The sequence below is a fragment of the Plectropomus leopardus genome, chromosome 20, assembly GCF_008729295.1.
Source record: "Plectropomus leopardus isolate mb chromosome 20, YSFRI_Pleo_2.0, whole genome shotgun sequence".
NCBI classification, from domain to species: Eukaryota; Metazoa; Chordata; class Actinopteri; order Perciformes; family Serranidae; genus Plectropomus; species Plectropomus leopardus.
Window position 1 is genome coordinate 4,126,813 of NC_056482.1, and position 26,198 is coordinate 4,153,010.

Consider the following 26,198-nt stretch of genomic DNA (forward strand, 5'->3'; position numbering starts at 1 on the left):
ACAACTTAATCAGTCTCTCTTTCAAACTTGGCGCAGACTGTTTTGGATCGATATTCTAGCAGTAAAAATCAGGACAAAATACTCTAAAGATTGCGTATATTCAAACTGATTCATATTTTTTAGGTGGGACTTTTTTTTAAAGTGGCTAAGAAAAAGATGACACGTAGTGGCATACAATTGGACTACTCAAGTTCAAATGCCTTAAATTTGTACTCAAGTACAGCACTTGCATAAATATACTTAGTTACATTCCACCACCGCAAATATTTCCTAGCATTTAGAGTAGATGTGACAAGTCCAGCAAGATTAGCGCAGAAACTACCATAGCTCATGGTCACAGTCCCTCAGTGTGTGTTCAGAGAGGAGACGAAGCCTCAGGCAGTCATTCCACCTGCTGCGTTGTTCAACTGATTTGCAAACAAACAGCCGAGGAAGGGCTTGGCCCAACCAGGAAGAAAGAATCTAATGACACTTGATGTCTCACTTGTGACACAACTCCAAAACAGATTGTTGCACGTGGTTTTATTAAAATGACACAGATCATCACGTATCTGATCTAGTGTACAAAATCTGTGGGGATGCAAAAAAAGATGAATCAACTCAAAGTTATTTTATCTATAAAATGTGAGATAATAGTTAAGAATGGATTCCCACTGTCCAAGATGATGTCCAAAGTTTACTATCATATACGACAAATAGGCTGGGTATCATTTTTTAAAAAAATACTATACCAGTACCAAAACCAGTACAGTGATACTGGTACTAATAGACAGGCTAAAGACAAAGTATTGATACTTTCCTATTTTTAACCCTTTGAAACCTGAACAAATTGGCTTGATTTCTTTTTTTTTTTTTTTTTTTTAAAGAGCAACTTAACAAGAAATGAGCCCAAAATAAGCAATAAAATAATAAGAAGAGATAAGAAAATGAGCTGAAATTTTCTCTCACCTAATTTTATCATATATTGATAAATATAAATTATTTATGTTCCCTCCTATATTTGATATTTTATTTTGTATTGACTGACTCTCTCTCTCTTTTTAAGATAATATCCAGGTCATTTCTTTGTCACTTCAGATTTTTTTTTTTTTGTGCAATTTGTGAGGCATTTCATGCCAAGTTGCTCATTTCCTTTCCCCTCATGTTTTTTTTTAAAAAAGAAATCAAACAAATTTACTCAAGTTTTAAAGGTTTAAGTACTTGTAAAAGGTGTACACAAGAAAACTGATATCAGTTCAGGTTTCAAAGGGTAAAGTATGAAAGGATGGTTAATGACATTATGAAATGATTAGTAGATTGACAGTCAAAAAAAATAATCAGCAACTATTTTGACGGTGTAATTAACATCAAAGTTATTTTCAAGCAACATTATGTGGCGTAAGACTCTCCAATGTGAAGATACGCTGTTCTTTTCTGTTTAATGTCATCATGATTGAATATCTTTTAGTTTTTGGTTTTTGCTCGGAACAAAACAAGCAACTTGATGGCATCAGTGTGGGCTCTTGGATCGGCAATGGACAATTTTCACTATTTTCTGACACCCTTTGGGCTCTGAAGTCAATTTAATCTAGAAAACAATCAGCATATGAATCAATAGTATTTTTTTTTTTTTAAATCATTTAGTTTCAGCCAACAACGGAGACAAAAGTATCTATGTATCTTGTGAATTGTTTTTGGTATTTTGTCCAACCCATTTACATATATGGAAGAACCCCAAATGAGAAACATGCCATGATATAATTTAATCCAGAGCAACAGCCTAACAGATCATCACTCTGAGATGGAGTCAACAACCGCAGAGGTTGTATTTATGCACAGACAGCTTTATTAGATAGCACGTGTTTATATTTTCCTGGCCACTAAGTCCATTCTTAATAAACTTTGACTGTAGGCACTATAAAAAGCAAAGCGCTGACCTGCCCCTAAAAGGCTGCAGTCAAGACATGTTGACACAGAAAGAAAAAGAGGACACATGTCCTTAAACATGTCTGTTAAAGGAGAGTTTTGTCTTCTTTTTTTAATCTACAGTAGTATGACAGTTAACTTTCTAATGTACTGCAGAGCTATTGCAACTATATGTGTAATGTATAATATTTTTTACTAATTTTTCAACCAAAACTCTGCAAATTTTTCTGGTTCCAGCCTCTCTAATGTGAAGATTTGATGCTTGTCTACATACTTGAGAGTCTACTGAATATATTTGAGTTTTGGCCTATTAATTGAATAGAAAATACTGTCTGAATACATTATGGTGGGCTGTGGGGAGTTAAAATAGACATTTTTCAGATATTTACTAGGATTTTTATAGATAAATTGAGTGATTGGGACAGCAATCAGCACATTAATTGATTGTTAGTTACAGCACCATTGCTCAGCCTAATACTCCTTCTGCTGGTGTTTTTTGGACCCTGGTTTTATTTGGATTTATGGAGCAGCTAGAGAATCATTGTTAATACTTTTATTACAAGATGCAGGCCCAGTCTCAGGCCTGTTTGTGATGATAACTGGGCCAAATCTGCAAAAAGACAGACTGGTGCAAAACACTCCTTAGATGTAGGGCATGGATCTGTCAATCACTGACCAGAGTTTTCAGGTTTTTTCCTTATCTGGCCTGTTCTTAAACAGGAATAGGCTCACCTACAGTAAACCTGACATGTTGCAAGCTAATAGTTACATTTTAATGGATTTGCTTTGTAGTTGTTCATGTGTGATGAAAGCGCTTGACAGCTGATGAAACATTAACTCAATTTGTATTGAGGGTTAGATGAAGTTTTAACCATGTGATTAAAGCAGGCTTTGTGTTTACATTACAGTGTTTGTTGGACATAGAAATGTACGGGTATAATGCAGACTTAGCACATTTATTTGATTTCATTTTAGTTATCAATTACTCTACTGTTTATTTTTTTGATTTAATAGTTTAGCGTGTAAAAGAAAATTGCAAAAAGTTCCTGGTCCTTTTAGTTACCATAAGTAAACGTCTTGTTGTGCGTTCTAAACTTAATGATATTCAGTTTGCTGCCATAAAAGCAACGAAAACCAGTACATATTTATATTTGAGAGCTGGAACCACAGAATTTTGGACATATTTTCTTTAAAAGGCGGATTATCAAAATTGTTGCTGATTTGAGTTTTCTGTCAAAACGGTAATAATCCAGGGTTTCCCACACATAAATTTTAAAACATCTGTCTTGATAAATACATTTTCTATTTTAAACTGGACTGTTCATTAGGAGCGCTTTTGGTATATATATTCTGATTCATTGCACCAGTATACTCTGGGCACAGAAGGAGCAGAAGAATGTCAGGAGCAGTGGAAGTGGAAAAAACTTATGGAGATCTCTGACTGTGCTGCAGTCATGGAACCAAGAAAACCTCTGACTTAAGAGAGGGGACACAGAATGATACAAGGGCACACATGGACTTAAAAGAAATGAAAAAACCCTGAAAGTTTTCTGTTGCCCCTCATTGCCAGCCACACTCTTATTGTGTGGGAAACACTGTAATCCACATCCATATTTCTGCACTTTACATACAATTATCTCAGTCTCAAATAGGGAAATAGGCAGTTAACTACTGTATGTTTTGTATGTTAATGTGACTTTTTTGTGTTTTGTCATGATGAGTATGCACATTAGCCACTAGTGCCACATTGGGGTTATTCTTCCATACTGTGGCTTTGTGTAAGCCGTTTAAGCTTACTTTGTTTACATTGCACAGTGCAGGTAGTGTTTCAATTAATGTCACACACTAGAGCATTTATTTGCACTGCAAATAATGTGTCTGCTTTATCTTTGAGCTGAAAGCAGTAATATTATATGCCTCTGCTGGCTACAGGTACCATTGATCCTCTTATTCATCTCTAAATACAATAATTGAGAAAATAAACATGCAAAAACCTGAACCTACATTGCTCAGATTATTTCTAGCTGTAGATCCAAGTTCAGCTGATTCACAGGTGGTGGCAGCTTTGCAAAGAACCTTGCCATTGAGTACTATTTCTGGGAAGGATAACTGGTATTCCCCTTAAGACTTGCATAGCATATCGGGTCTCCTCTGTGTTCATTCAGTCTGAGCTCAGATCACAGTGAGCTGTGTTCCTCCTGTGAGATGCTTCAATTAAAAGGCAGAGAGGAAAGTGCTCCAGCTAGACGGAGCAGATTTAGCACCAACAAACTGGAAGAGTTAGTCCTGATGATAGGGCTGGAGCAGCTATGCTATAGCTCATCACTCCTGTAATTATGCACTCGTTGCATTCTGGAGGGCTTTCTGTCGACTTCAGAGCTAAATTTAGCACAGGATCATGTAAACACATCTTTCAAATGCGTTGGAAAAGTAAGAAATAAGTATCATAGCTACAGTTGGTAGCTTTTATGAAAATTACTTTGTGTTATGTTTGCTGAAACTGTCACTGTATCCACAGACAGTCTGTGGAAAAAAAATCTTCCTCCTCCTTGTTGTCTAATGGCATTTGCAAGAATCTACTGTTGCTGAACAAAGACAACCAATCAGGGCTTAGAAATGTCAAACACAGCTGTCAATCATGTCAGTCAACGCACAAGAACTGCAGTCAAACAAGGCAGCGCTGATCAACTGTGAGTCAAGATTCTGTTACTGCACTGTCTATTTTTGACCTCAAATGTTTTCAGAAACTTGCCTTAGTTTATTGTTTAGCTCTAAATTGAGAGAGTTTGTGACCCTGCTGTTAATTTGGAAACAGTCGAGTAACACTCCAAGCACCGCACACTGGCCGGACCAACTTTCTCATTTTACAGCTGAACAGTACACTAAAATATGTTTCTGAAAACTCTTGAGTTAAGAAATAGACAGCGCAGTAACAAAGTCTTGATTCATATTTGATCTGCGCTGTCCAGTTTGACAGTTTGACTGCAGTTCACAAGCAGTGAATGACAGCAGCGTTAGAGACTCCTCTGCTCTGATTGGTTGTTTCACGAGTGGTGATGCAATTAGAAGCAATTCAATATGGCAGAAGAACAGATTTTTTTCCCCACAGATTATCTGTCTCATGTACTGCTGTATGAATATAGTGTGACAGTTTCAGCTAATGTATTAAAGTTACTACAGCTACAACATTACATTTACCCTTAAGCTCAACCACTTCTATTTTTGTTGTTTGGTTTGGAAAACCATACAGCAATATTGGCGATTCATCAACACTAAGAGGAATAAAAATGTGTGTGAATATTTAAATTTAAAATCAGGCACGAGACTACATTTGCAGCTTTTAACTGTATTAAATGCTTATAAAAGCTATTGCCATTAAGTCACCAGAGAGTTGCAAAAATTATCCAAGAAAACATAATATTTAGCTTAACTTGGGTATTTTAGTCACATGTTGTGCAGTTAGTCTCCAATAATCAACAGTTAGCTACACTGAGGTGGCTAATTTTACAGTTCAGCCAAGGAGGTTACCATTAATGTTTGCATTGTGTGCTGTCACGAGAACAAACCTCTTGTGCATGAATAAATGCAGGGTAGTCCCTGTTCAGTAAAGAAAATAGTTCCTACATGAAACTCCTCACAACAAGGTCTGTGGATTATCTCGAGTAACCAGGTCATGATTTCTGGAAAGAGACAATGTTGTTGAGTTTTTTTAAATGTATTTTTTTTGTCGCTTTGAGCTCCACAAGCCAAGTGCCATCTAGTTCCATTATACTGGAAAGAAGGCAGATGTCTCTACAGCCGATATCTCCAACACTCTGCAACTCACACTAAAATGATCTAGACTATTAAATAGCACTAAAAGTAAGAGGAAAAAAATATTTTTTGATTTTTGGGGTGAGCTTTCCCTTTAAAACCAGGGCTGCATCTAGCAGGCATTTTTTTTCTGTAATCTTCTTTTTATTTGTGACTTTTATAACGACAGCCTCCAATACTTACAATTATAATGCCTGTGTAATGCAGATATAGTAACATTTCCAAGATAATTGCATTTAATTTCTTTCCTCTTCTTTTATTTATTTTTTCCTCATTGTTTTTGTTAAAAAAACATATAATACTTCTATATCCACATATGCTCACTTACTTTAACATGTACATGTGTGGTCCTATCGAAAAGAGAAGGGGATGTTGAAACAGTAGTGGGCTCATATTAAGTGTGCTTGTTGTGGGGTTATAAATTTGATCCATTTATTCCACATTTGATAGAAACGTCATTAATCATTTTTCATTAATCTTTTGTTTAAAATATCAGAAAATAATGAAGATTCCCCACTGCAAATTCCTGAAGCCCAAAGGAAGTTCTTGAATTTCCTTTTTTTTTGTCTGAGCAACAACCTAAAATCCAAAGATAGAGAAACTTGCAAAGAAAATCGAAAGCAAATCCTCATAATTTGGAATCTTTGATTGGGGAATGTTTGGTATTTTTTGTTTGAAAAATGACTTTGACTACAAAAATAGAAGAACATTGCTATTTCTGTCAGTCGTCTAACTAATTAGTCAACTAATTGTTTCGGCTCTAATTAAGAAAGGTAATCCTGCTGCCTTTTTGAACTGCAGACTCATCAGCTCACAAGCCAAACAGTCACAGGCCCTCCTGCTACTTGCCTTTCATCATTGAAAAAATAGATTTGACTATGTAAATGCAACTAAAGCAGGAAATGAGAATGCTGCATTGTAAAAAAAACAGGTCTGTCATCAAATGAGGCAGTAAAAGAAAATCACCAACAACCCAGTTATTCGAGTATTTGTGTCGGTAAAAGATTTAAAAGTTGAAATAGCACATAAAACACAGCACTTCGTAGCTTTGCGTATCTTTTACCCAGACAGGACTGGTCTCATTTAGCCCAGGGGTTGTGCTGGCTCGGAGCGACTGCAGGGGCAGGGAGTCGGTGTACGGCCGGCCAGTGGTTACCACGGAGACACAGGCCCAAGGTAAACAGTAGGAGCAGTGTTAGAGCTGAATCGTGCAGTGTCTATCCCCAACGTGGAGGGCTTTGGAAAAGCAGCCTGGAGTTAATATAAGAGTCTCCATTCATATCTATAGCTCCTTGCAGAGAGAGGAGCACTTTATCCACCGCTTTGGACGAAGATTGGGTGGTGGCACATTTCAATATTATCTGACGCAGAAGTGAAGGAGCAGTATTGTGCCGTATGAATTAGAGCCACTGGTTTCTGAGAGCTGCGACATGAATTGTATTTGTGTGTACAATAGCTGTTTTGAAAGCGTTTATCTGTGGAACAATGAGCAGTCTGTGGACAGCAGGGCATATGGTACAAATCAGCAACAGTGCAGGCCAATTTATTCTCATTGTACTGCACTTAAACAATATATTTTATGGTATCATTACTGACCACACACATGCACACAAAAACTCTCTCACTCTTTACTCTCACTTTTATAGATTAGGTTTTTTTTTCCCTAGAGCTTTCAAAGAGCTTTTGTTTAGGACTCATTGTAATCATGAATTAGTCAGAATTTGACTCATTACACGCTAAAATCCAGTTTTCCATTGAAATGAGCAAAGCTAGCATTACACCCATGATCTTACTTAGAACTACCCTTATGAAACAGGCTCTTTTGTACACCTGACAGTATTTTCAGGTCTTGTGCATAAAGTGGCATTTTGTGCCTAAATTTCCGTCTCAGTTGACGGTTGAGGTGATTTAAATACTGATTTATATATTTTTGTTATTGTCAACAGTAAACTGCATGAAAAGACACACAATAAATTGCATGTCACATGATGCTATGGCTGTGCGTTTGTCGGTAGAAGCTGACTCCCTTGGGCATGATGCAGCTGGCACTACGAAAGGTGTTATTGCATCGCATAACTCTTCGAAAGTTGGAAGTTTTGAATCCACAATTTATCCCTCATCCCAAATAATGACGGCTAGTGTGGTGGCAGCAATAGAAATAAAGCTGCTAATGTTTTGAACATCCATCCATGCTTCTTGGAATGTTATTGCAAGAGGAGAAGTTGCATAACATCGCGAGTTTTGTGCAAATCTGTAATAGAAACCTGCCTACTGTCAAGGGTGAAAAGTCAATCTTCCTGGACTGTAGCCAGCATATCACTCCAGACGGACTGCACTACAATATCAGCTGGTGTGTGTCTCCTCCTCACATACTTATTAGGACTTTGTTGAGGCTGCAAAATCTCCAGTCAAAGTTCACCAAATTTGAACTCTAGACAAGGAGCAGTGAATCTGCTTTGCCACTGTTTGGACATGTTTTATTTGCCCTGTTGCTCACATTGAATGGAAGTGAGCCAGAGGCAATAATTTGCCAGTGTTAAGTTTGCTTATGTTACAGTGCCCTAAGGAGACGGATTAATACATCATTGGTTTATTGACTAAAATAAGACCATCCTTGTCCTTAAACTATGGAACCATATATGTTGCGTCCTGTAAATCTCTGTCAGCTTCAATTTCCAGCTACATCTTTTCTCTGCATGTTTTTTTTTGTCCCAGGTGTTGGACAAACACAAAGCTATGGACAGCATGGTGGAGCTGCTGCAGGTGTACCCCGAGGAGGACGAGGCGTACGGAGAGCTGCTGGAGGCGACGACTCAGCTCTACCACTACCTGCTTCAGCCTTTCAGGGACATGAGGGAACTGGCAATGCTGCGCAGACAGCAGATTAAGGTAAAACACACGAGCACACACACACACACACACACACACACACACACACACACACACACACACACACACACACACACACACCGATCCAAATACCATCTGTTTTAGGGCTTGATTTAAGTCGGTTTAGACCTCACAGTAGCCGGCTAACTGTCCTGGAACACACTTTGACTGCACCTCTCTCCTACAGCGTACACCATCAGTTACAATGCTATTCATGCAGTTTTAAAAGCCATGGATAGTGCTGAGAGATGAGGCCTGATGATGTCCTCGACTGAGCTCCTAAGCCCACTGTAATGACATTAGTTGCTGAGGATACATGTGGCGGCGATGATGATGGTGTAGTAGCTAGCCTGTAGCTTGGGGGCTGTGGAGGGCAGAGGATCAGCCAGAGAGGCTTTTTCCCCCCTCCACCCAGAGCGGCTTAACAACCAGCATAAGTATTATTACAGCAGCCACTAAACCACTCAGTAATTCTGCAGCCTCAGCACACTCTTCTGTTTTCCACTCTCTTTCTCCACTCCATCTTTGTTGTTTTTCTTCATTAGAGGCTTGAAAAGGGAAGTAAATCCACAGACTAATCTGTCCTTTCTCAAACAGCTGGAATCAGTCTTAACACATGCCTGTTGGGTCAATAGGTCAGAGTCCTTCACACTCAAAGTGCGCTTGTTCAACATTTAGGTCATTTCTGAATAAACGAGTTGGGATATGTTGAAATTCAACAGGAAAACTGATAATTTTTTTTCTTTCTAACTATAAACATGAGATTCCATATTTATCAGTACAGCAACAAAGCCAGACTATAAATTGATTAAAGGGATACTTCCCTCTATCTAACGAGCGCCTACATACCTCTCCAGCCCCCACAGTGAAGCTCCTTCAGTCACACCAGAGTGTTGTGTTTCCAAATTAGTCTGAACTGTGTTTAAAAGGAGACAGAAAAAGTAAGAGATATAACAAAGAAGTAACCGATGCAACATTTTCACTGGCCTCCATGCTGCTTTCTACTGTTTACCAACCTGTTTTTGTGGCCTGTCAGCGACATTAAAGGTGACATTAGTGACACTAGAAAAAAAAAACCAAACACACACACACACACACACGCACAGAAAGGCATATCCGTCTGCTGTAGAGCCGTGTATACAGCTCTGCTCATCTGTCAATTGGAAAGGACTCTGTAGTCTATATTTTTTTTTAAAAAAACCTATCCACATGCTGATTTTAGTGGAAGAGCGATATGTCACCACTCCCTTTGTGATCATAGTTTATTTTATTTTCATATCTGACACTTTGCCTCCTTCCTCTCACTTGATGCATTATTTTACCTTGTCGTCTTTCACTCCCTGTGCTTCACTGTTTGAGCTCTATAGTGAGCAGTATATAGCGATTTTAAATGCTTCATCACATGAATCATCATCATTTTGTGACACCACTGATAAGAATAGCATTGCACCACTGCAGTCCATAAAATGCCTCACTTTGTGGGATTGTTAGTAAAAAGTATTTGGGAAGATTATGGTAATATTTAAAGCACTCTATATGCAGTGTTCCTCTAAGGTTAACTGCTGTGGCCTGGCAGAGTGGTGGGTTGGGAAGGGAAATGTCTCCTCTCTCAGTTAAACACTCATTCTTCCACATACCGCCAAATTACATTCTTAGATTTAACACTTGAGATTTCTTGAAATATTTATCATTTTTCAAAATATTTATCAGCCCACAAGCTACATAAACCAAAACAAACAAAAAAAAAAAAGCTCGCCACCGTTAAATCTGGTTTATAAATCAGGAGGAAATGCCAAACAAAACTGTGACTGGTGTGTGATGTGCATGCCAAACTAGTCAGAGAACACAAGCCAACCTCATGAGTGTTGGTTAAAAGGCTACTTTTTCCAACAGAGTCTGGCGGAGTACTCGCTTTCCATAAAACTAAAAGGGTTAACATGAATAAATTTGAGCAAACTTATCAGGAAACAACAAAGACAAAAAAACAAACTCTGATATGTTTTTTTTCCCTGGCTCAGCAAAAAAACAAACATGAAATTTGTCAACATGCAGGGATTCATTCACTACTGAGCCGATTTTTATCCAATAGGGACAATATCCTCACTTTACCTGCAGGAATTAATCACAGAAACCTTCCTCATTCCTGGACTCACAGGGGTGCATACCGCTGCAGAATGAATGAAAGAGAATTACTGAAATGAATATATATAAAAAATACTTTTTTTTTGTCTTGTTTGGTGTTTCCAGGCCCGCCAGGCTATACAATTGCAGTAAAAACACTAACACAGAACAGAAGTTTGACATTCAAATAAAATGACTGGCAGTAAATATAGTGCGCTAATTTTGGACGGAGCCTTTGAAGTCAGAGAAACCACTGTGCACAGGTGTGTCCATACCACGTAACTTAAGAGTCCCATCCAGTGAGTCCGAAAAAACACAGCAGAGGAGAAAGTCAGTGGCGGAGAGAAGACGCAGAAATACCAGGCTTATCCAACTGTGTGAAATAACATCAGCAGGCTAAAGGCTGTATGTTTGAGTTTTTCTGGACTGTGCAACTTGTGCAGCCTTTGACATTATGCAGGACGCATGCCGTCTCTGTATCTGTCCTCAGACACTCTCTGTTGTGTTGTGAGTACTTTCCCGTCTCTAAACTACATTCCATACACAGCATGCTCATCCAGCATCGTGTCACTAACCAGCACAAGGGACTGTGTGGGTGTGTTTTATGAGTGTGTATCACAGTGTGATGGTATTTGAGTTCTTGGGCGGATGCAGATCTAAATTGAGACGGTTCTCTGAATCACCAGAGTTTTTGTCACACTTTTTCTTAAAGGATCAGTGTGTTGTTTGATATTTTTATTATGGTTGACATATACCTTGACAATTTCAAAACAAACTATGATTATATCTACTAACAAGTATTGCGGGTACATGAAATTCCTATATACTTACTTCCTCTGTGCCAAAGAGCTCCATTGTTGTACAAAAACTATTAAAAGCACATCAGTGAGCCACACTGTTACACTGGGTTGACATTTTCCCATAACCATGAACACACACAAACACACACACACACACACACACACACACACACACACACACTGCAGTTTATTTGGACTTAATCCCACATACACAGTTCCACTGCCATTAACATATACCAAATGTAGATTAATCCGCCAGTCCCCAACAAATTGCAATGGCAATTTTATTTATGTAGCATGTTTTAAACCTTGAAAATCACTAAAAAAGTTCTTGAATATAATTGAGAGGAGAACAGAAAGATAATTTTTTTTCTGAAAAGTATAAGAGAAATGTTTTAAACTAGTCAAACAAAAACAGACATGCTTGCAGTTATTATAGGGTATAACACCCTATGAGCTTAAAGCAGCAATACATCGGTAAAACCTAGTAAATAGTCAGCACCGGGATGTATCGCCCAAGCCAAGCATTCACACCAGAGCAGCGTTTGCCGTTAGCACAAGTTATGAGCTGTAATTTGGCAGTAAATCAGCAGCTGTGCTTGTCTGACTGTGGATGATGTTGTTGATGGTTGTGGAGAAACAATTTAAATCCTTGAAAATAAAAATTAGTGCTTTAAAGCGTACTTAAAAGTCCTTGAATTGGACCTGCCCCTGTCTGTGTTACCTCTTTTTGAGTGACACTGCCAACAATAACAGTGTCCAGCAGCTTTTTAAAAGAATGAAACCGCTTATTTAGTGACCCCTTTTTGAAGATTTACCAGTAGGAATGAATTAATTTAGGACTAAATGGCAAAAACACAGTGGGGAAGTCAAAAATGTATTAAGAGACAATCTAACACATTGCTGGTGTTCGTATTTTTATGTGGGATTGAATGTCATCACCTGAAAGCAACTAACAGTTATTTTCATAATCAGCAAATCAGAAGATTATTTTCTTTATAGTCAATTAGTTATTTTTACTAAAAAAGAGTTAGGAAAAATTAAAAATTGTCCTCTCAATTCTCCATAGCCTAGATTGCCATATTTTAATTGCTCATTTTGGGTGACCATCAATCAAGACACATACACACACACAAAAATCTTTTATATTCATGAAATACAAAAAATAAATAAATAAATAATCAGGTTTTTAAAAAACGATCAGTGAAAAGTCTGCATTTGACATAAAACCTCCTATCTCAAATAGGTCATAGCAGAATTTTAAGAGACTCTCAGCATAGTTTTCATGACTATTTTGATACAAAGTTTAACCCACCAGTGTGGCAGACAGCCCTCTGAGATTTCCTCTCTAAACAGAAAATCTACCCACGTTAGGCAATGAAAGGTGTTAATTTCTTTGTAGGGAATGTAAAACCTTCACAGAGAGCCATTTCCTGTCTATGCATCCCTCATTACTTAAGGCAGAGGTGCTGAGATTGAAAGAAGTGGTCATTTAGGAGGCAGAGAGTATCTAATGAAAGATACTTTTGAGCTGCATTATGGGCGCTGTAGTTTCCTGTGTTTGGTGCTAATAGTCAGGACATCTTAATCTCTGATGCCTTGACTTTCATCTGTCTTTTGAGTCCTCCAGCTTCATATAGGTGCATTACTAAATTCCTGGAAACATGGATCGTGTCACTTTTACCTGAAGTCTTGTCTGTGCAACCCCCTCTAACCATTCTGCATGCTTCTGACCTGCCTCATGAAGCTTCCTGACAATCTGAAGTCTGTTGAAGGGCAAACTTTCCAGCTTCACCACCTGCTCCCCTTGGGGCCATCCAACAGCTGAAAACAAAACTGTATGCAAATGACTTCATGAAGCTGGAAGAGGTGCTTGGTTTCTCTCAAACTGATGAGACAGGGGATCAAGGAGATCCTCCGCTTTCGTGAAAAAGGGAAGGAGAGGGAGTGGGCAATACGGACATAGGCAACTGTCATTTACATGCAGTTTGCATCCTACTTAATGCCCCAAAGGTGAGGTGAAAAGGAGCAGAGCAGAGTATCAGTTGCTTGGTAGAATTACAGGCTGTCCTCACCTCATCTGCATGTGTGAAAACACACGGACACGTGTGAGGATGCTGTGAAGCCAACACAGGCTCAGGCTCAAAGCCAGACTGAGGAAAAGATTTAACTCACTAGAGGTGTCAAACCGTAGAAGGACTGCTGTACAGGAGGTTAGGGGGAGTCAACGTGGTGTTTTTCTGGGCTGTGTTAAGGTTGCTGTGGTCAGAGGCTACACAGTTTTTACACTTAATTAACAGCTAATGTGTGTGTCTCTTTAGCTGCATTTATACATTTATAAACTATTACACTGCCGCGCTGTTCTGTTCATAACATCCAATCACGGAAGGGGTGGACAGAGCGGTCCCACCTCTGAGCCTGTAACAGAGGTAGTAACAGCGCAGTCAAGAACTCTGTGTAATACATGACGCCGGAAAGATGTGACTATGGGCGGCACACGTGTGACATTTTGACAATGTGTTTATGTCTGTGACCCACAGCGGGAGATTTGATTGTGATTGACATGTTATGCCTTTGTCATTGTTTAGAGAGCGCTGCCAACGACACATATATTATCTGTCACACTGGAGGCGGTAGCTTGTGTGTTAAACTTCACACCTGACATACCTCTTTTGATCTTAGGATGCTCCAATATAATGTATAATCACACACTGGCGCAGAATGTCGCGCCATCATTTGGTTCTGTGTAAAAATGCAGGGACAGTATAAATAAATCAATAAATAAATGGGGGAGTTGGTTGCGGCCCTCGTTCTGTGTCACAGTCTTCTGTGGGTTCATGCATGCAATGCAGGCAGTTCTTTTTCTTTCTCAGCAGTAGTAAATAAACTAGTGATTATCCCTTTTTGTGACCAATTTAAATGTACAGAAAGTGAGAAAATATGGATGTGCATGACAGTGTTTCACGCAGAATGAGTGAGTGTGTGGCTGTGGCTGACTTTTTTTCTTCCTTTTAAATGTGTGTGTCCCTTTATATCATTTACCTCATTTCCACAGCAATTGGTGGGTGCACGCAGGTTTTTTAAACACGGGTAAACCCACTAAATGGCTTTATTCCCACTGCCGAACTTACAGCTGGAGAGGTAGTCGGCCTCTCTGTCAGCTGGCGTGTGTGTGTGTGTGTGTGTGTGTGTGCGTTGTCTTGTGTGTCCGTGTGACGTCACAGACAGGCAGGAGAACAGGTCAACAGTAGATAGCGGCAGAAGCAGAGGTCTTTTAAAACTTTTCAGTGGTTTCTTTTGGTTATTTATCTCTTACTTATTAAGTCCCCCTTTCAAACTAGGTGCAGATGTATTTGAATCTGTGTTTTATATATTTATTTTAACAGTGCTCCTAATGTTCGTTCAGGCTCCAAAAATAGGGACTCTATTTGTTGCGGCTGTTTTTATAGTGTTAGACCACCACAAATAAATGAATGTTGGGGAAATCCTTTTATTACATAAAACCGAGTAAGCTGCAAATCCTCACAAATGAGAAGCTGAAACTTGTGTTGCTTGACACCAAAATAAATAGTTTTTTTTTTTGTTGATCGACCTATCCGATAATCATTGCAGCAGTTAGATGTAAACTCTGTCTGCTCTCCACAGTCATCTAAGCTTCAGAGAGTCAGTGAATGAAAGAGCAGGTGGAGCAGTGAATGAATGATCACCTGAATGAATCTACAACAAAAGGTGTCGAGTATTTTGGAGAATGGTGCATTGTTGGATGGCCTTATTTGCACGCTGAAATGATGCAGTGCCGGTGTCCTGTTGCCTGGAGGGTCAGAGGGCAGCCATGAATTAAAAATGAGGTTTCTCTGGAACGTGTCTGAGATACTTTTGTAACAAAGTGAGCTCCAGTTACTGTTTCTACTGCATTATTACATGACAACTGTTGTCATGGCGGTCCCTTAAACACCTGCCAGGTATACCTCCAGCTGTCAAGCAAATTTTACACAAATTTTGAAACATCACATAAGACAATATGCAAATTATTTGGCACTATGACCACGACATTAGTAAATGATACACCTGAATGTCGATTTGTATTAAGATTTTCTTTTAAATATATCATGACTCTTGCACATTTATAGATATCAACTATATAGATTCAATAATAAGTAATTCATTTTAAGGACAATATTCATTAATGATTAATGTAATTATTTTTCCAGGTGATCATTTGGTCTATAAAATGTCAGGAAATAGTACAAAAATGCCTGTCACAAATTTCTGAAGCCTGAGATGCAGTCTTCAAATGTTTTGTTTGTCCCACATACAGATCATGATGATGTAAAACAAAGAAAAGCAGTAAATCCAGATACTGCAGATACATTTTTTTTGTCCATCAATTAATTAATAAAAAAAACAAGGTCTTTCAGCTCTGAATTAATCAAATGAATGATTTTAAATCCTGACAAATCCAAATTCAATGTCTGTATTTTAATGTATAATGCAAATTTACAGCAGATAGACTGGACTCAACCCAGATATTTGTACATGTAAATGTAAATGCAAAGGGGCACAGATTCGATTTTTATAAATGAGCGGTGGAGGAGCAACAGATGTTTCCAGCGTTTCCTTGGTGATAAGCTATCACTTGTCTCTGTGTCTTAAAGGATAACGCTGGAGTGGTTTTCTTTTTGTAAACAAATTCCTTGAAAATATGTCTCACAAAAACACAGTTTATTTTCTTAAAAAGACAAGAAACTTCCCAAAGCAGCAAGACACTGTAGATTTTAGGAAATAAAGCAAACATCACTCAAACAGGAGCAAATAGTACATTTAATGGGGACTATTTTCAGAGGAAGATTAATCCGCATTTGGTGCTTTCATGAGTATTTGGAGCTGTGGGACGCCTTATGTGGGATTTAATCCAAATAAACTACAGTGTGTGTTCATGGTAATGAGGGAACATGTCACCCAGTACGAGTGTGTGGCTCACTGATGTGTTTTAAAGGAATACTTCACCCACCAAATGATCATTTGTATATCAGTTACTCACCCTGTGTTCTGTCGAATTTGGGAAGATAACTTCGTTTTTCGCACATGCCTCCGTATTTAACGAAGACTCCAAAAACACAGGGAATTCTTGGTTAATTGAAGTCTTAGGGGTCAGCCTTTAACAACAGCAAAATTAATTCAAAACATTTGTTCACACAAGTCATGCATAATAATCCATGTCTCATTTATCTAGTCATATGATCAGTGCATTTTTGCTCGAACCGTAACATTTAAAACACAGCGCAGGTGCATGAGAGCGTTTTTGTGATAATGTTTGATGTGCGTGAGGGTTTTGTAAACTGCAGTAGTAAACACAGCCTTCTATAACTTCAATTCATCTAGATTTTTCTCTGCTTTTCTGGATTCTTCAGTCACCATGGGGGCATGTGGGGAAAATCAAAGGTTCTTTTTGCTGAAATCAAATCACATGAGGTGAGTAATTAATATGCAAAGTGGAGTATTCCTTCAGAAGTTTATGGACAACTAATGGAGCTCTCAGGCACAACACTCAATACTCCATTGTTTGTGCTGGCCTTTGCATTAGAGGGAATTTTTTAAAAAAACCTGCTGGCCATCATCCTAACCTAGCTTTGTAGAGCTCACCAGTGTTAATGTCCACCCATCCCCCACAAAAAAACACCTGCCTACTATCTAACACTATTTTAACCAAATAAGATAAGTTCCCACCATGACACCACGATGCTGTAATCCCAGCACTTCACCACAGGAACAGGCGTCACTTCTATTTTCAGAGAATTTGACACGTCTGTGTTTTGTCACCAGTAGCTGCTGACCAGAGGTGTTAAGGCAAATCCTGCCTGTTTTCAGTTGTGCATAAGAAAAGTTCTAATAAACAAGTTAACTGAGCATTACAACAGTCTGATGTGCCACAGAGCGACGATGTGACTGAAGTATGAAAGAAAAGTGAGTATATTGGACTCACATGAAAAGTTAGGCTTACAGAATTGTTCTCTGTGAGCTCATCTGTCCTCAGTCTCTGTGTCAGCCCGTATGATTATGAGTAGTGGTGAATGAGTGGTGTTTACATTGTGTGTCATTCATGAAAAAGGGTTTAGGTCATGAACTGTACTGAGTGACAGCAGTAGGTAACAGGTGAAAGGGAAATATCAACGTGTCTTGTTTGTTCAGTCAGGCTTGATATTTTTTTTCACTCAGCCAAAATGCACTGCTGCAGAGCTCTACGGGTTTATGTCAACAGATGTTGTTTTCTTTTGCTGCGTCAGGTTCGATCCCTTTCTGTCAATCGTGAGTTGTACAGGCAACGTGCATTCTTCTTGTGAGAGGAGACATTAGAAGATCCATCACCTCAACACTTAAAAATTGTCTCTTTCAAAGTGTTTCCTTGTTTAATATATTGACTTTACACAAAGGGGACAATAATTGAAGTGATAAATTAATTTCTAAGGCAGGATAATATGTGCAAATAATAATGTTATATAATAATGATGATAATAATACATTTTTATTTTATCAGCAAAAAAGTCACAAAGTGTTCATAAAAAACACATTTAAAAACAAAGACATAGAAACAAAAAAAAGAGCCAAACACTTGGCACATAGTAAAACACAGACAGGGTTTCTTACGTGTTAATTTTTTGTGGTGGCCTGCCGCCATGAAAACATCTGCCACCACAAATTGATTTGATATTTTTTGAGACTGACCGTTCATTAGGAGCACTGTTGAAAAATAGCACCATTTGGTTATTGAACGTTTTGTGGGCAACATCAGAGCAGTAGAACACCAGGCGCAGTGAAAGTGAAACCACTGATCGCTCTTGTTCGGTCAAAGAATCTGCAGCAGCTGCTCCTCTCATCCATCGACCTGATCAGCTCTGACTGGATCAGACCCATAAAACTGTCTGGATTTAGAGAGGGGAAACCGAATGGTTAAGAAGGGACACACACAAGATGAACTTGGATAAACTAAAATGTAAAAAAAAAAAAAACACAAGTTAAAACCACCTAATGACAATTCTAAAAAGTGGGTGGAGGACTTCAGGGTGCAAGAAGGGATGTTGGGCAATACAGATCAGATAAGCAACTTGAAGCAAGGCTTCTTAAGTAATCAAATATACCTAAAAATCTATTCTAAAAGCAACAGGGAGCCAGTGTTGCGGAGCAAGGATCAGTGATCTGTACAGGAGGAGTTACACAAAGCATCTTTTGAGCTGTTGCTGCAGCTTTTATACTAACCCAAACACATTCAGTTCAGACATGTGTCCTGTATGTAAAAGTGACCAGGGGTGCTCATTCACACGTTAAGACGACATGTTAAATTACAGAGAGATCGCTGTAAAGGAGTGCAGATCTAACTGTACATCAAACACAAGAACAAACAGATGGATGGATGGATGCTTTCTGCTTTGCATGAAACCAGTCCAACAACAGAGTGACAGGCATGGGCTAACTTGATACAAATATGTTTTGCTTCAGTTCAACAACCACAGGAACAAAAGGTAAACAGCAGATGGTTTTAAATGTCAAGTGTCAGAGGCAGTGTGACATGTCACCAGGTCTGACTGATCTGCTGACGGCACATTTCTTCTGCTTTTGGTGCTCTGTGGGTGTTCAATGCTGGAGCCTGCTCTTCTCTTCACATGTGTTCACATGTTGCTGCTGGCACTGTATCCTTTTCTGTTAAAGGATACCTGAACAGTGAGACCGCTGCTGAAAATTAACTTCTTGACTTCTCTCATTCCTGATTTTTTTTTTTTTCTTTTCTTCTATCAGACTTTTTCTTTCTGGTCTCTGACGTAATGTCTCCTCCCCAATTCGCTCCCAGTTTCACCTCCGAAACCACTCCCTGTTCTTGTGCCTCACGTGCAGTCTCACACACACACACACACACACACACACACACACACACACACACACACACACACACTACAATACACTGAGTATGCTGGATGACATAAATCAAGGCATTTGAGGTTTGTTGGTGTTTATTTTTGAGCACCTAGATGCATCTGTTTTACATTAAGATATTAATATATGACTGACTGTGCACGAGGCCCTCACAGGGAGTTAATGTGTCTGTGTACATTTTGTTCCATGTGGTCTTCTCTTGGAGGAGGGGGAAGGACACAGGGGCGGGGGGTCTGCTCTCAGTCAACACCCAGGACAGGACTCCACGTGGCACTGCTTTTTCCCTGTTTCTCACTCTTTTTCACATGGCCCGACACGAGCCGGTGAACTGTGAAACATGAGCCGTGGCTGACATGCACTCTTGTGCCACGTAATATAAACTTCTTCTAGAGTGTATAGAGATTTTTTTGTTATGAGAGATTTTTTCTTCTCTTTTCCGTATTTATTGTTCCAGCAGCCCAGTAGGACACTGGGTTAGTGTCACTCTAAACATAAACATGCACAGGCATGCCTTTGGTCACTGTTACCACCATCTGCTGTAACCTGCTGGTATTACAGAGCAGTGTGGTGACTGGTCCTATCAGGGTTTTCAGGGGAGAGTTCATGGAGTTCACAGAGGGAGAGAGCTGAGACAAAGATACTGTGTGAGGAGAAAGGGACCTGTGCATGCTAGTGCTCTAGACAGTAATAAGTTAGTATTTGTATTTTGGCACTCGGGTAGTGGAGGCAATCAAAACCGTCAGCGCCACATTTTTGCAGTTGGTCATATTAGTGGTATCTCACCAAATACCTCATACCTCAAAACTGAACACACAGACGTGATACACATATTTTTATAGCTAGTTTGAGGCTAACATTTCAATGTCCGTCATGAATTAAGGTACATAAATCTGCTGAGAAATCACAAAAAAAGATGCTTAATGTAACTCCAAAACTTGCCTGAAAATGATCATGTTTTTAAAATTTTCTTCACTGTTAAAGTAATACAGTGATAGTTGTCTATACATCATGGGTACATTGCAAACAGGAACTTTAATGGTGCCAGTTTGCAAGCTCAAGCTCACTGAATCCAATGTGGAGTTTAGGACACAATGTCCATGATTTCCAAAAACAAATTTGAGATATGGACTCGTCAGACTGCAGCACACTGTTGTACTTTGTGTCAGTCTGTTTCAAATGAGCTCAGGCCCAAATGAGTCTGCAGTGTTTCAGGATGTTGTTGATATAATGCTTTCAGCAATTTGAAATGTGGACCGTGTGTCAGTCCACAGTGTGTCAGTCCATGTCAGATGAGCTCAGGCCCAAAGGTGATGGAAGTATTTCTGGAAGTTGTTGATTTATGGCTTTCAAAAGTTTGAAATGTGTACTCGTCAGACCACATTACGCTTTTCCACTTTGTGACAGTCCATGTTAGTCGGCAGCGTTCCTGGATGTTGTTGATATATGGCTTTGAACAGTTTGAAATGTGGACTCGTCAGACCACAGCACACCTTTACACTTTGTGTCAGTTTGTCTCAGATGAGCCCAGGCCAAAATAAGTCAGCAGCTTTTCTGGATGTTGTTGATGTGTGGCTTTCACTTTACGTAGGCTAAAAGTAAGACAAAGAATAGAATAACAATAGGAGTGACGAGAACTGCTGATATAAACTGTGGCCATGATGCACTATATCTGCACTGACTGAACTGCAGATAACGACCTGCTTTCTTTGACCCCCATCAGATCTCACTGGAGACGGAGCGCTTGGGTCCTCGTAGAGTGGAGAGCCTGAGGAAAGAGGATGAAGAGTGGCAGAAGAAGGCTCACGCCGCCGTGCTCTCTATACAGGACCTGACTGTCAAGTTCTTTGAAACCACAACACGGGCACAGAAAGGTAAACACACTAGAGGAGGCATTTCCTGCATTTATAAAACAGTCAGGGGCTTTTGTCGTTGCTGCGATCTTTGAACCTTTTGTTTTGTATGTTTACTCTATAACAAAGTGCACTTAAAACTCCACGTAGGGGTGATTTAAAACCAACATTCTCCATGTTTGATGGCTTTCACATACCAAAGTCATATCTACAAGCCCCCCCTGCCTCCAGAAATTTAAAAAAAAAAAAAAAAAGTTTAATATATCATCATTTTGCTATGTAATTCATAGCAAAATCAACTCATGTAGTTTATCAACTACATGATGAATAGTCAATTTCTGACATTTAATATGTGTTACAGCTTTATATGAGCGGATGCGTGCAGACCAGAGGAAGTTTGGCAAGTCGGCGTGGGCAGCAGCGGTGGAACGCATGGAGCGGCTACAGTACGCTGTTTCCAAAGAAACTCTGCAGCTGATGAGAGCCAAGGAAATATGCCTGGAACAGAGGAAACATGGCTTGAAGGAGGAGGTAAAGTACACCAGGACACACACTGATGCTACTCACAAGGAAATTCTCCACTGATGTAGACCCAGCTGTGTGTTAATGTCAGATCTTGAAGTTTATCTGATTGTGTGCTTAAAAACGCTGATACACTAGATGAGTTTGTCAGATGCCACAATAACCAGTGGTTTAAGAAAAACAAACGTCTTTACTTAAAGTAAAACTTAACCCGTCCAAGTGACCATTTTTATATTACTTACTCCCCCCGTTGCCTTAAATTCACGAAGGAAGCGTTTGGGGTTTTTTTTGTTTGTTTGTTTTTTGCATGTCTCTAGGGTAAACAAAGAATCCAAAAACCTGAAAAATTGTAGCTGAGTTAAGGTAAGTGGGGTCCAAGTTTAACAAAAGTTAAACCTTTGTAAAACAAAAGTAAAAAATGTCTTCACAAATTCCATGTAACACAGGGTTAGTATCTGATATACAAATGGTCATTTGGGGAATGAAGTATTCAGTGAAGTAAAAGTAACAATATCACAGTATAGAGATACTCTATTACAAGTTAAAGTTCTGCAAACAAATTCTGACTTAAATAAAAGTGCACAGGTTTTGGTTCAGCAAACATACTTACTATGCAGAATGTCGAAATCATATATATTATATTATTAAAGTAAGTCATGCATTCTTGTGTACATCACCTTAATGTTGCAGCTCATAAAAGTGAAACTTGTGTTAAAAAGTACAAAATTGGGTCTCAAAATGTAGTTCAGTGGAAGTATTAAGTAGCATGATATGTAAATGTATAAGTGAAGTGCCTCAAAAGTCAAATCATAAATGGACCTGACTGACAGTAACAAGAGTGAGTGACACAGACACTTGGAAAAAGACAAGTGGATAGAGAAAGGGGAAAAGCAATATAATGACTGTGTTAGTAATATGACCTCATTGCTCAGACATCCTGCAATGGAGAGAATAACATCCTGGTGTACAACAGTGGAAGTGACTCACTGGAAATGACTGTTGGGGTCAAATACTCGCTGTTCATGTGTAAATACATTAAAAAAAAGACCCTGTTGTGTGCGGGAGCCATCTAGCTTTGCCGCCTCAGGTTCAGTTTCCACCTTTTGCTGTTCAAAATAAATGCACAGACAGGAAGTCCTGAAGAATCCCCCGGCCCGTGGTGTATGCACTCTGATCTATTATAGGAAAGTAATGCAGGTGTGTGTTTTTTTTGCTGTGTCTTCTAGATGCAGGGTCTGCAAGGTGGGGAGGATGCCATGGTGCGTCTGGACCAGCTCGAGGCGCTGTACTATGAGTTGCAGCTGCAGCTGTATGATATTCAGGCAGAGGTGCTGCGCTGTGAAGAGCTGCTGCTCACTGCACAGCTGCAGAGTCTGCGCAGGCAAATGACAGGTGAGCATCCGTTTTTGTAATAGCTTAGTGTGACAGACAGACTGTGTGTCAATGGCATTTGTCTGTCACGAAAAATTGCAGAGCCTGACTGATAACATCAGCTGATTAGTGATTATTCTTGGGCTATATATGGGCAGATGAGTAACATAGAGTGTATAATAAAGATGGATGACATGACATAGCTCCCTAAACGTGAAACCAAACCATCTCGATCGCCCCCTGGTGGCCCCCTCCTTGTTAGTGGATGAGCAATGGGCCAGCCTAAAAACAAAAAAAGAAAACACTAAAACATTAAATAAATGTTTCCCAATGAGGTTTTCTGCCATTTTAGGTAGTTCTTATCATGCGTGGGTAATAGCCAGGCTAGAGGAATCATGTTTTCAGGTTGTTCATCCCTGTACAGGTCCTTATGTACGTCCGCGCCATTCTCGTGAACACGATACATCAAGATCGCCTTGTGGACATTTCTTCAAATTTGACACAATTGTCCACTTAGATCCAGTGATAAAATGTTTTTGGTGTTCATAGGTCAAAGGTCAAGGTCACTGTGACCTCATCTGTCTCTGGCGTCATCATTGACAGCTGTTTGTGCCAAGTGATCAAATGGCACTGCTTGTGATTGGTTGGACAGCAGGAACTTGATACTACAGAGATCGCTGCCATGCAGACTCTTTCTTCAAATGACAAAACCAGTGCAGAATGGCATTTAAAGTATTTGGGATAATTTGGCCTCTTTTGTGTATGACTGATGGAAGCAGAGACGCGTTGTCACTACCAGCAGTACAGAAATGCAAAATATATTTACCAACTGCAACAAATAACTAAATACATATCTATCATAAGCCTTTCAAAAACACATTTAAAGGATCCAAAAATGTTTGTTTTATTGTTAAAAAATGTTTTTTTGTCAATGTGTGATAATCAGATTTTTGTTATTAGTTGTAAATGTAATTAACAATAACTTAATCTTTTTTTATGAGTCCCTGAAGGCCATATTTTCTACATTGTTTAATTACTGCTTAGTGCTGCTCACGTTGTTTATTAGTTTTATAAAAAGAAACAAACTGTTTTTTAATCCCAGTCTGATCTATAATTAGTTTTGTTTATTACAGTTATTTATCAGGTACCATTATAAAACATTGATCTCATACGAGGAAAAGAGTCTAACACATTCAGCAACTAGCTGATTTCCATTTGTAGTCTTCAGAAGAATGTCTGCAGGTGTTCCTTTTCATCGATTTTAATTTCCAGTAGCCTTGCAACCATGTGATGTAGCCAGCTGTGAGTGTAACGGCACATTTCTAAAATACTAACTTTAATTCAGACTGTGCACAGCCGCCACAAGTGTTCTCATTAGTGGGTGATTGAACTGCTGTCGAATCATTTTTCAGATTTTCATTTTTCAGATGCTTTATACCAGCGATATAGATTAAGAATATTTTACGAGGAGCGTTCATAAGCTACATTTTGATGAGTCTGCTCCGTTGTTGTACCAGAGCGACAGGATGAGGTGGTGTACTACGACGCTTTTGAGAGCACCGATGCCATGAAGGGTGAGGAGGATCCCGCAACCCCGCCGTCCCCCCTCAGAGATGAAGAACTCAGCGTCCTACAGCAGAGGACACGGCAGCTGGAGGCCCGCAGAGGCCGCATCACGGCCAAGAAAGTCTACCTCAAAAACAAGAAGGTAAGCACTTGAGAACAGCGCCTGAGAAAATGTACTTAGTTACATTACAGCACTTAATACCAGCTACACAGGTTAGTTTATTTCATCTTTTTTTTCATTAATAGGAAATCTGTATCGTCAATCACAACCAGAAGTTACAACAGCGACAAGGTAGCCATGCTGATTCCCTGCAGACACTGCAACAGGTAAGATTCAAATATTTATAGTCTGTGGGCGCATGTGATAGCATGTACACCCATTCTATAAGCATTTACATATTTAGTGACAGGTTTTGGTGTTGTAAATTGAGACAAGCCATCAGTAGTGAAAAACCACAATCATATATCAAAAAAAGTGCTTTGCAGAGGGTTTAAAACAGTTGGCAGAGTACAGCAGGAAGTTTGTTTGGCTCTTTAATGAACAAAAGGACATCTTGTTCTGATCTTGTGAGGTACTGTCTTCTTTTGGTATTTGGGGTTTTAGTTTATTACTGTGCGTTTCTAATAAGGAACTGCTAAAATACAGGAGAACCCAAACACAACACCTGTCCTGTTAAACTGCTTTTCTTCCCTTTATTCACATGTATATGTGAGCATGTGGTGTTCTGAAAAATCTTTTCTTTCATTGAAATTCTCTCCATGGACTGGCAAAAGTGACTGTATGGGATGCCAGTCTCAATAATTTTGTCATCAACTTATTGATGTCTGCAAAAATGATTAAGGTCATCCATGTAATTATACAGTATTGCCTTTGTATTTAAAGGCATGTTTGATACATGAGAGTAGCACCAAACTTTTAGCCAATAGGATGCCAGAATAAACCTGGAATTATGACAGAATTATAAGACTGGGATGCAGTGCCTTTGTGTTTTTACACAGCGCCTAAGCTGAATGAAATGAAAAAAAAAACTATGCTGAAACACTGTCATCTCTAGTCTAAATAATGAATTACTTATTGAAAGGCTTGTTGTACTATTATTGTGCTATTATCTCATAATGTCAGTGCATAAAATGAACATTGTTTTTCGCAATAATTTCAAGGACAATATTATGGCTGGACCCAAATGTTCGGGTATTCTTTAATTGGTTTTCAATTTCGGAATTTCGATATTGTTTTTATTTATTTTATTTTTGCGCAGAGGACAAATGCCGTTCAGTGTTTGAGAACATGGTATTTGGGATAACCCTAGATAATGTATCGTCCGACAGAAGCAGTTATTTGGACAGGCCTACTGTATGGGCCAGCAGAGCCAGCTTTTCCAGGAGGTCTCTTGCAAGTCTGAGTTTAACTGACAGCTTTCGCATCATCCTAAAT

General features: G+C 39.1%; 1 protein-coding gene across 1 annotated transcript in view; it reads left to right on the forward strand.

Moving 5' to 3' along the window:
* Nucleotides 1-26,198, forward strand: part of LOC121960061 (junction-mediating and -regulatory protein-like) — a 34,216-nt gene that overhangs the window by 3,164 nt on the left and 4,854 nt on the right. The window contains exons 2-7 of the mRNA XM_042509659.1: nt 8,434-8,607; nt 21,175-21,325; nt 21,666-21,835; nt 23,053-23,218; nt 24,715-24,905; nt 25,010-25,090. Coding sequence (XP_042365593.1) covers nt 8,434-8,607; nt 21,175-21,325; nt 21,666-21,835; nt 23,053-23,218; nt 24,715-24,905; nt 25,010-25,090 — 933 coding nt within the window. The remainder of the gene's footprint in view (nt 1-8,433; nt 8,608-21,174; nt 21,326-21,665; nt 21,836-23,052; nt 23,219-24,714; nt 24,906-25,009; nt 25,091-26,198) is intronic.